The following is a 12,369-nucleotide window of genomic DNA, read 5'->3' as shown; positions in this document are numbered from 1 at the left end:
GTGCGACTTTTTTCTCTTCCCAAAAATCAAGTCTGCGCTGAAAGGGACCAGGTTCGAGTCCGTGGATGCAGTGAAAGCAAAAGCGACGCAACTCTTGAAGAGCATAACACAAGATGACCTGCAGCACTGCTTCCAACAGTGGAAAATTCGCATGGAGCGGTGTAGGGATCGGGGAGGGGACTACATTGAAGGGGATAACATTTCGACTGTCTGATTTTTTTTAATAAAGGGTTAGAGCATGAATCCGGTTTCTTTATTGCCACACCTTGTATCATTTTGAAATGTTACTTTTTCAGACTGTTAAAATGTTTTTATTTTTTATTGTTGCAGCTATTAACCCCATGAGCATGCAAAACCTAGTCACGCTAGCAGCCATGACAGGGGGTAATGGAGCCAATCTTCAAGTATCACCTACTGGTAAGTGTGTTAATAACTTCTCTGTCAAGCATTGAATATCCATGTAGACACACATCACAACCCCTTTAGCCCTTACAAGAAACCTTTCAGTAATTGCAATGTATCGGGAAGTTGTTTTGTTACAGAGTTTACTATTTATGCATGGCTTTTATATTCTTTATTTAATCTATAATTTGTTTAATTAAATGAGAAGTTGGGTACAATAAATGTCCATAAAATTGATTATAAGAAAAGGAAGTGCCTAATAAGTGCGAGGGTCCTGGTTTCAAATGTTGACTGAGGTTTGCCATCCTGACATCATAGATTTCTTAAGGCTCTTCAGGCAAATGTTGAGGAATTACTTTAAAATGGACTAAGACAACTCCCTTTCCCATCATTTCCAATTCATCATTCATAATCATCCCATTAACAAATGCCATAGAACGTAGGCAGTTTCAGAAGCATTTTTAAATACACAAAGGATCTCATATATACTGTACACTTAAGTGTTGCTGCATTTACAATACAGTTTTGTTTCTGAGGTGGATGACTGCATTTTGTTTGGTTCATAAGTTATTGCGTTGCTTCAGGTTCGTGTTCGGCTTTGGAATAACAACTTATCACAGAGATGATGGCGCAAAACTGTACTGATATGTACTACAGTAAAATTATTCCATGTTGGCTATCCTTGTTCAGTTTAAATTTGACTAATGTTGATATGGGAGTTAACATACAAAAAAGGCAAATCTATCCCTGTAACAGGCTGTGGAGGCCCATAAGGTTTTGGGACATCAAGGCTCCCACATTTTCTGTGAAGTCTGCTAACAGATGCAAGTCAGCCTTACATGTTGGCTGCCCTTTACTGTCCAGAAAGATTCCTGGTACTCATTTCTGTAAGAGGCTCAGTTGACCTCAGGGCCATAGTGTGGCTGGAGTGATTGGCCCAATTCAAAAGTTCAGTGAACTCATAGGAATTCAAACCTGCGACCTTCTGGCTTGTGGCATAGTGCCTCAACCAACTGCACTGCCATGTGCCCCAGTTAGCATGCAGAACAAATATTAAAATCTCATCTTACTTGCTTATTATGGTGAATATTTTGTTCATATAATGTTGTTTCTAGCAATCACATTATAAGGTTTCATTAACAAACTACTTAAAATTTTTATGCTTTCTTTTATATTGCACAGTGCATTTGAAGTGGAGAATGGTGGTCAGTTGGCCACTTGCCAAGTTGAGCACTTTTTAGAAAACAAAATTTCTGTTCCCTGTTGATATGGGATCACAGATGTGTAGAAAGGGGATGTGGCTGAAATGTTTTTTGAAAATCCAGGGTTTTTTTTGGGGGGGGGGGGGTGTTATGCATACTGATACATGATTGCTATATACCAACAAGCTTTGCTCAGTATTACTGGGTTTATGGACTTTGACCATCATCTGGTGTTCTGAAAAACACAAAAGAACATAATGTTTTAGAAACTGGATCTGTTTCCATCATCAAGTGAGAGGTGAGAGACACCTGCTCTGTTGGGTACATTAGAAAGTGCTAACTTCAATCACTGGGCAACTAGAAACTGGATCTGTTTCCATCATCAAGTGAGAGGTGAGAGACACCTGCTCTGTTGGGTACATTAGAAAGTGCTAACTTCAATCACTGGGCAACTAGAAACTGGATCTGTTTCCATCATCAAGTGAGAGGTGAGAGACACCTGCTCTGTTGGGTACATTAGAAAGCGCTAACTTCAATCACTGGGCAACTGTTAGCGTTTTCTAACTGACCCAACAGTGTCGGTGTCTCCCGTCCCTCACATGAGCATGTAAACAGATCCAGTATCTGAAATGTTGTGTTCTTTTGTGTTTTTGACAATACCAGGCAATGGACAAAGTCCAGGCACCGGTAATCCTGAGTGTTATACACCATCATCAGAACCTGTTGGAATATGCCAGCAAACTTGTCAAAAGTTGAAATTCACACATCTTTCAGTCCATTGCATGTTTAAACATGTCTAAAACCTAGCACGAAAGTTCTAGCAAACATACTTCTAGATGATAAGAGTGCCCAGAATATGCAAATATTCCTTATTAGGAAGAGCAAAACCCCCAGTACACCACTTACATTAAAATCATTATCTAGCATGTATGAGGAATAGGATGTGCCAGTTATGTGAATCAGCCATTTTGTTAAGAAGGTACTCTTTCAGTGCCAAATACAAGGTCAAAACAACATGTTTTCACTTCAGTTCTTGTGTATGAATCTTTGTAAGTGAAATAGTCGGTTGATGAATGGAGGATTTCAGTCATTTATGTTGAAATGTGAACATAGATTGAACAGCCTCTATTGTAGTAACACCTGTGTTAGGGAGGATTATGGGTAGCCCTTCTAATGGTGGCTGGGAGATCTACTGCATGTATGGGTCAATATATGCACACCACACATTTGTTTTTGAATAATATTTTAAAAACAGTAAATTTTCAGTTGCTTGGAGTTTATGTGCTTGCCAAGTAACCTAGATGGAAATGTTAGAATACATGCAGAACACTAGAATGAGTTGCAAAATGGAAGTGACAGTACGGGTTGTTGGCCAAGATGATCATAATTGATCATTGTAAATGAATGGGATTTTAATGCTTCATAAGAAAGTGGCCAACCTGCAGGTATGACAAATATTATGGTTTTCTGGGTTATAACACTGTGGAGTCTGGTAGTCTGTAGACCAGGCATGTCAAACTCAACTTGTACAGAGGGACACCTCAGCCCTACAAATAATAGTCCAGGGCCGCACTTCAAAATAGAAATATACATTAGATTTTGATACAAGGAAATTTAATTTTATTTGTTATTTAGGAATAATTTCAGTATAATTACCTAAAGTGGAACACTTATATTTTGCCCACAAATCAAACATGTAAGTTTACCTTCTATTTCACAACAGAAATAAGTGATTTTCCATTTTTCTTCAAATACATGGCGCTCACTTTCAATAGTTTTTTTTTTTTTTTTGCTACTTCAATTTTTTAAAACTACATTGCCCTTTAAAAGTTACTGTACATATACAAGAAAACTCATAGTTGATAATTTAATGTTTAATTATAACCTCTATATGTTCATCACAATACAACATCAGCACCTGTCACTGTGTGAAAATAAACTGAATGACAATATAGAAGAGACTACCGGACTAGTAGGAAGGTGTATCTTGTCTCAGTGGTCATAAAAGTGAAAGTTTGCTAGCAGCCCATTAGACAATGGCTGGGGGTTGCAAGCTAGTTTTGAAGGTAGAAATCCCTTGCACTTGTCTGCCAGTTGCCACCCTCCTTGCATTCTTACTACGCCTCCAAAAGGGATTCTAGGAAATACTTGGGGTGGTGAGGCTGTGCGGATTTTAGTGCATTAACATTCTGAAATACAATAGGTTGTCCTTCACGAACTTTACAAACCGTTAGTTTGTCAAACCCTTCTGCAATTCTCAGAATCACTTTTCTTGCAGCCTGCTAATTTATGTCTGCGTGAGACTTCTTGTCTTTACAAAAAATATTTCTACTACAATTTTAATATTGATTTTAATATCAATTAGCTCTAAAAGTTGAGGGGCTGCACTTTGTGGCTGTGGGGGCTGCATGTTTGACACAGCTGCTGTAGACTATGCAGTTTATAACCCACAAGATTACAAGATGAATCATCACTGCTGTGAAAACGATGGATCTCAAGGGTTACTAAATTTACAGTTTTCACTCTAATCGTTATTGTAGTTCAAGAAGTCATGTTTAATGGTCTCATGTGAAGAGGCTGAAGTTACCAAGAACTTTTTAAAACATGTAAACTGAATTGCTATTGGTTGATCTCACTGAATGTTACAACTAGAAGCATTGTTACAGAAACTGTATTTAAGCCATTTTACTTCACACAGTTTTTACAGAATTTTAAAATATTTACATTTATGAATTGTTTTAATTTAATTTAAATTCTGATGTTCACTGGGTAATATTCAGCCCCAGTACAGGTGATTCATTATAGTGGGATTTCTGTTACATAATTTCTCTTTTATAATTTGCTAAAACTTAGAAACATTTTATATTGTCATGTGTAGGGGGTACCCATGATGAAAATAACGGACTCTAGATCAGATTATTGAATTTATTAGCACCTTGGTTACAAGTTCTCTTAATTATGGTTAAATACAGCACTATCACTCATTTATGCAATTTCCAGTTCACCGTTGCACACGCAGTAGGATTGTCTCTCTTCACTAGTCATCTCATGGCACCTAGCAATGGATCTCAACACACAAAGTAGCACTTCAGATCAGTATGAAGTATTCTTGCTGTTTTGTCTTCAGTCACTCTGAAACATTGGAAAAAATCTTCTGGACTCACTGCTCCAGCTGTGACTGACTCGTAACTGCCCTTGAACTAACTATGTTAAAGTCAAAGTTATGTTATGACCAGTGGTCAGTCAGCCAGCCAGTCTGTCTTAGAATAGAGCACCCATCTGGGGCTTAAGACCAGATCTTTATTACTGTCAGAACAGTTGCAGGTTTGGTGATGTCATCTGTATTTCTGTGAAACTTTCAGGGCCTAATTTCACATGCTTCATATGCAGGTTGGAAGACACAATAAGCATAGCTACAAACGCTGTGCATCTCATTGTTCCCGTGTAAACTTGGGAAATTCCTCCACTATTTGCATTCTGTATTATGTTGTGAACATGGTCACCGTCACATTTAATCTTTGGACTAAATGTAATCCCATCTTCCAGCCATTGCCACTTCCGAAGCTGATTCCTTCAGCTTTACCTTATTTAATTTTAAGGATCACTTTACTGAAGGATATAAATGAACTTCTGTTTGATAGTGTTTCCTTTCCAAGCTGTGGGCTCTCTGTAGAAGTGGGCTGTCTTGCCAACATTTATATGGCCCAGAAGATGAAAATGCCAAGCATGTCCAATATATCAGCAGTTCACTCCACTTTTTTACAGTGCCATCAATCCACATGAGCATTTAACTGCCATGAAAGCCTGAACTTGTTTATCACTCACATATAACTAGTACTGTCATGTGTCTCATCCATTTTAGTACAGTTTGAAGGCCTAATTTAACTTTTGCTTGCTTAGCATGAGTCCTTTGACACATTTGTATGGAACAAGTATCATCTTATGTGAGTTTCTTTTGCTTTAATTTGTTTTAAGATCCAGTTCTGGGCATATTTAACTACATGAGAGAGCAGGATCTAGAATAAGCAATACATGGATATTTATCTTGTACAGGATTATTTTAAAACTTGTTGGTTTTGAGGATTTCACAACTATAATATGTAGTACCCATGACAGGTGTTGTGTCGAATTCATCAAACCCTGCTTTTGCTATGCTGTCTAGTTTATGTCTCCTTGATTTACATGGTATTCTGTACACCTAGACAGCAGGCAGCTATAGTCTGTAAATGACACTCAGTTTTTTTTAATACCATGCTGAATTGTACATTTGGCTGTACTTGCATTGAAAGTCTAGCCATTCTGGTGCTGTTTTGTGTGAAGAAAGACGATTATAGGGATTGAGAATTAGGGTGATATGTAAATATGCGGAAAAATAGTTTTCTATCTTTGTGTTTCAGTGTGCATTTGATTTTCAGCCATGTCTATCATCTCCGTAGTAACGTCATTTGATAAGATTTATTTTTAGTTTTAACTTAAAATAAAATTTAGTTCTGTTCACGTTATTGTACTGATTAGATTGAACTTGTTCTTCACAGTGAATGCCTAGGATTGAGAGACATTGCCATATGGTAGATTTCGTGATTGTATTGTTCATTTCAGGGATGCACCATACTTTTTCAGTTTGTAATACTTACTGACTATCTAATTCAACTGAAAACCCTTATTCATGGGGGGAAGTTGTTCTCATTTAAAATTCTAAATTGTTGACTGACTGATTTTTTTTCCCTGTTGTAGGATCCAGTGCATCTGGGTTAAGTAGTCCAGGTTGGTCTAGTTTTCCTTTTTCAAAACAATTGTTCTGCACTAAATTTTACTATCTTTTAACTATGTTTTATCTTTTGTTCAGCATAACTCTTGTTTGGGATTTCTTTGGAATTTGCTTGCTAATGATTTGCTCTGCTAATTCAGCACTAATACATCTTACACAATATTTGATTTTCTTCTATGTTCCTTTGTTTATCTGTCTATGTGTCTTTGTTAATTTGCTAAAATTTTAGTGCTGTGTTTTCGGTTGAGTGTTTAAACAGATTGCTCATTACAATTCAGTTATAGGAATTGAATCAGTAGATGTATGGCATACACATCTTGAGGCTTACAGTCTAGTACGTTTGCCAGCATTCATAATTCCTGTAGCATCAGGTGATTTGTTTAGCTGAAATTTAATTTTGTAATCATGTTGCATTGTTTTCTGGCTGTACTTAGTGCTCTTTACATTAAAAATTTCAGCTAGAAATGTGTAGTGCAACTTGTTAATATTTCAGTATTCACTTGTTTTTGTGGTTATGGTACAGATCCCCAGTCACTTAAACATGAGATTGATGTAGTGCTGGGACTCCACCCAAGGCAAAGTTTTCAGACAGACAGATGCATGCACATGAAAGGGTTGAAGAATATAGGGTCTACTCACCAAATTTAGTGATATGGTGAACATAAATTCATATTAACCACTTATGTTGGTGAGCTTTATTTCAGTTTCACTCACAGTTTAGTTGATATTAACATCTTTTCACTATTTCCCCTATGTCAACTCTATAGAGTGGCAAGAAAGAGGTTAAAATGATAAAATTGTTTTGCTCTTAAGACTTCAGTTTCCATGAAAGTCTCCATTCTTGTAAAAGTTGAAATGGTTTAAATACATATGTAGAGACAGATCGTGACACTTTGAAGGTAGTTAATGCTATTAAGTATTGGTTTTATTGATTGTTGTTATGGAAAGTTAATTTCACACAGATATCCCATGGATCATGTATATACATACATATTTTCCTCATTCTTATGATACTGCTACAAGTTAGGACTACTCCTGTCACTGCAAGGTATCGTTTTCAAGGAATATGCATTTTTAGTTTGGTGAGCATGACTTGGCATAATTTTTCAAGTTCTGTATATACAAATAAACTAATAACTGTAACTTTAAAATATAGGATTTCATATTTTAACTTGTTCTGGTTTGCATTTTAAATTTAGTTCTATACAAAGAAAATTAAATGTTTCATGCATGTCTACAGGTATTTTATTTTATGGCACATTCTCTTAGAATTTGTGTAGTGATGAAAAGAAGGCTACATATTATACATTTCAGATTGAGGCTTTTGCCAGTTCAATTCATGTTAAAGCTTCACTGTAGTTTGCAGTAGGGGAAGTAGGTTATAACAATACAATACAATACAGTTAGAATGTTTATGCATAGAATAATAATTCTGGTGCATTTACTCCACTTTGTTTCATTACCTCAAAAACCATAAGACTTATGGTAAAAGAGAATTGGCAAAAAATGTGTGTTTCACTTTTTCTGCAAGTTTTGTTTGAAGCATTTTATGCTTCTATAAGTATTTATCACGTTAACCACAAGAATGAATAGAAATGTGTATAGGTCTTCAAGTTAAGTGCCATTTACTCTTGTGCATTTCTAACCAAAACTAAAGTGAATTGACAGATTTCAGAACAACTCTGTAATGTCAAATTTCATGAGAGCTCTTTGATTGATTCAAGAGTTACTACATGTGGACAGGCAGGAAGACAGACAGACTGATTGACAGACAGACATGGCAATGCTGATAGGCACATTTCTATAACGTTTTGTCATGAACTCTCAAAGAAATTAAATTTGGTACAGAAATTAACAAGGACATAGTTAATGTTATGCTCATATGGAAATACAATATTACAGGTGTTACACCTATGTAAGTAGATTATTAAGATTTCAGAGATATGTCAGGCACACAAAGTGGGAGAATTCTATCATCAGGTATTTAAATAATACATTTTTTTTTTATTCAACTTAGTGTTGAAGACACTTGTTCAGTGAAACTGTTCATCATCTTACACCAATATTCACATTAGTTACATACAGAATCATTCTTGATGACCTCTTGAATAGCTTGGCTAATCAAGAAGTCCAGACATTCATTTCCATGAGTTCCATGTGTATCCTGAACTCTCATGTTAATTGTAAGTAAGTCAAAACACTTAACATCAGCATGAATGTTCTTCCAGCTTTTCAAAAACATTGAACATTTCTGTTCAGAGATTGCTACAAACAGGATTGAAGACATGCATACATACTTTCTCTTTAAGTATTCCTTGCCATGAAATAAAATTTCACTGATGATCTAAAATATAAATGATCTGTCATACAAAAAGATTTGATAAGAGCTTTTATGTGGTGAACACATTTAGTACAGCATATGTGCATTTCATTTTCTGTATTTAATTAGTAGGGATTTCCATTTGAATAGAAGCCATTGTTTAAAACATTTACTGTTCCTATGGTTGAATTTCAATCTCAGTATGCAGCTGGCACTGATTACTTATTTTTGGATTATGTTAGGGTTTGCATTTTTTATGGTACTCTTTTCTCCTTGGAACAAAAAATCTGTTCTCAATATTTTGATGTCAGAAATTTTGCCCAAAACATTTTCATATATTTAACAATATAAATGTAAAGTTAATTTTGGAACATCAAAGAGGGTGTAGTCCAAATCCATATTTAGTAATATATTTTTGCTGTGATACCCATGTCACATTTCACCAATATCCAGAATGGGTTGAGGAATTAGTAGATGTGACTGATACATTGGTATAAAATGTCTGAAACTTGGTCATGTCCCTATTGTAAGCTGAAGGAGTATGTAATGATAAGTGCTTTGTAATACTTCAGAGAGTCCATTTCAAAGCATGAGGTTCGGTATGGGTAAGCATGTTTATTTTAAAAACAGATTCTTAGATTTCATTTATCTTCTTCACTGATACAAATTTGGTATTAAAATGTACTCTTATTTTGTTTTTACATGACAGTCTATGGCTCATTTTACATAAAATGTGATACTGCAGTAATTTGTAATTTTTAGATAGTTCTAATCGCCAGCATATATTGTCTGCCAGGAGGAAAGAGGATGAGTTTTACTTTACATATGTATAGGGCCTCTATGGTCTAGTGGTCAGAGTTCTTGGATACAGATCCAGAGGACCAGGTTCGATTCCCGGTGCTACCAGATTTTCTGAGAAGAAGTAGGTCTGGAATGGGGTCCACTCAGCCTCGTGAGGATAATTGAGGAGCTATTTCAGCGGCTCCGGTCTAGAAAACCGAAATTAACGACCCTGGGAATTCGTTGCACTGACCGTGCAACACCCTTTATCCACTGAAGTTGGCACTAACTTCGCTGACCAGCAGCGGTGGTTCAGTCGGTACAGTTCGCTTGTGGACTAAAACCACGGAGTTTGTATGTTTTTATGTATAGGGCATGTGTTTAGAACTACAAAGCCAGACTGTAGTTTTGCCGAGATGTTTGCTGGGTACTGATGATGGTTATGAATTGGCACCTGTTTTTATCAAGATTTAACTTAAACAGTGAACTGCTACGAGGGAGCATGCAATGAAATTCCTTAGCTGCTGTGTAGGAGCAAATTTCCCCCCCCACACACACACACACACACACACACACACGCACACACATAGTTTATGTGTATTATTTCTTTTTTAGTTAAAATCTCTTTCAAATTTTTCTATCCTTGTGAAGTTATTTCTATCTAAATGATGCACTGGATTCTAATGTGTTGTGTGTTTACATTTGAAATTAAGAAATTTCATTATGTCTGTAAATAGCACAGAACCCTCTGCATAATGATACACCTTTCTTTTCAATTATTGTAAGGTGTAACATGGCTGTAGACTTTGCATTATTTTCTTGGAGGCTTTTAGATTAATTCATTGGCAGTGCTACTGAACTTATACTCATTACAAGCCTTATGCTTTCATTTCATGAACAAATTGAATATTTTTGGCTTTTATTGAATAAGTTTTTATTAAAAATAAGTAATATACACCATATTCAGAGCGCAGGCTGACTGGACATTGATATTACCCTCGTCAACTTCCTGCAAAGGCGCCGTGCCACTTGTGGAGAAAAATGCTGCAACACAGCCAGAACTGCTAGTACACATTGTTTACTTCTTTTGTTAATTATTAATGAAATCTAATAATTACTGTTGCACCATCATAGAAAATGTTCAAAACGTCACTGCCTACAGAAACACCACTTTGTTGTGCTAATCACCACAAAGATTTTCAAGGAGAATTTTCTAATTGATGACCGATGTCATCAAGTTTTTCCTCAGTTAAAACACAATTTCTTTTTAACGGATTTCTGGTAATTAAAATGCCTTGGCTTCAAACTTTCTTCACTAATTTGGAAATTGTGTGTCAAGATGGCTCTGTTATGTCAGGAAGTTTACAGTGAACATTTCTCCTGCACTATTTGTATGAGTTTCCTCACATAAGAATCATACGTGAAAACTCCTTGTTCTAAATTGTATCTCACACGAGCCATAAAGAGAGAACAGAGCACTATAGAAAGAAGCTTCTATAACACTTTATGGCATAACACTGACAACATTAAGTGACACTGACTGACTCACTGATCAGGTGATCACCCAATGAATGACCTTTAGTTTGCCAGCCACTCCCTCACTGTATGCCGTGACAACATACAGAGAAGCTCCATGAATGTCTAATAAACCTACACAATGAACACTCAGTAGAATTACTGTCCCATTATTTTGGACTTCAGTTATATTAATTGCTAACTAACTAAACTCCATGGAGCTGAATCCTTGAAAAGCTGCCAGTTTTACAGCTACTTAAGAATGTCCCAACAGTTTATGGAGCCCAAAAGTTAGTTACCATGTTCACAAGAGCACTCCACTGGTCCCTATCCTGAGCCAGATCAGTCCAGTCCATACCACCCCATCCCATCTTTCTAAGATTCTCCCACCTAGGTCTTGAGCATTTAGTGGTTTATTTGCATCTGGTTTTTCCACCAGAATCTTATATGAATTCCTCTTTTCCCTCCATTCATGCTACATGACAAGCCCTTCTCATCCTTCTTAACTTGATCATTCTGATTGTACTTGGTGAAGAGTACAAGTTTTGAAGTTCCTCATTTGCAGTTTTCTCAAACACCCTCAATCTGGGTTCCTCCCTTAATGTCAGAGACCAAGCTTCACACCCATACAGAACCACAGGCAAAATTATAGTTCTGTATATTATAATTTTTGCGTTTTTAGACAGCAGGTGAGAAGACAAAAGGTTCTGGACCAAATGGTAGCAAGCATTGCTTGAATTCAATCGATCTCCTCTTAATTACCTCTTGAATCAAATTTTGATTCGTTACTGTCATTCTCAAATAAGCTGTTCTTTTCTACAAATAGATTAATGAGTTTATAGATCTTAGGCTGTATTATGCCCATTAATTGCTACAGAACTGTAACAAAGTTTATAGAGTATGTGCATGTTGGGACACATTGGCCATATTGCCAGGAAAGGAATTTATATTGAGCTTTGTTCCAACAAAATGAGCAGGGAAGATATCTTCTCCCTTAGTAAATAATGGAAGCCAGTTATTCTTGCACTGCAGGTACAGCATACTGTATGTTGTGTGGATGAAGACATTTGCTATCCTAGGGACCTTTTATCCACTTTGAGTACTCCACTTCTTACTTATATGGCCCTTCAAATCACTTTTTCTCCATACAATCCAATACTTGTCCACTGTGTCTTTCTCTGTAAAATGTTTCACAGTCTCATGTGGATGATGGACTGGGAGAACTTAATACTCACATTGCAAGGTTATGATTGCACGTAATAAAAGCTTTAGTTAGGTTTCCCGTAAATTAAAGCATATTCTCTTTTACTGTCTGTCAAGTTAAACTTATTCTGTCAGTTACATTTTGTACTAGTCTGATGAATGAAAACTTACACATAGTT

At 36.3% G+C, this 12,369-nt stretch overlaps 1 protein-coding gene across 18 annotated transcripts in view; it reads left to right on the top strand.

The window, feature by feature from the left end:
• The window catches only part of LOC111871350 (CUGBP Elav-like family member 2), a 1,228,155-nt gene that overhangs the window by 1,179,997 nt on the left and 35,789 nt on the right, over positions 1–12,369 (top strand). For 14 of the 18 annotated variants that reach the window (XM_023864398.2, XM_023864392.2, XM_023864391.2 and 11 more), the window contains 2 exons: positions 331–417; positions 6,339–6,368. In XM_023864398.2, coding sequence (XP_023720166.1) covers positions 331–417; positions 6,339–6,368 — 117 coding nt within the window. The remainder of the gene's footprint in view (positions 1–330; positions 418–6,338; positions 6,369–12,369) is intronic. The other 4 variants (XM_023864400.2, XM_023864397.2, XM_023864399.2 and 1 more) reach the window with 1 other exon arrangement.

This window comes from Cryptotermes secundus, unplaced genomic scaffold (assembly GCF_002891405.2).
Source record: "Cryptotermes secundus unplaced genomic scaffold, Csec_1.0 scaffold1, whole genome shotgun sequence".
In the NCBI taxonomy this organism is placed as follows: Eukaryota; Metazoa; Arthropoda; class Insecta; order Blattodea; family Kalotermitidae; genus Cryptotermes; species Cryptotermes secundus.
Note: the sequence above shows the minus strand (reverse complement) of the source record. Positions and strands in the feature narration are given on the sequence as shown.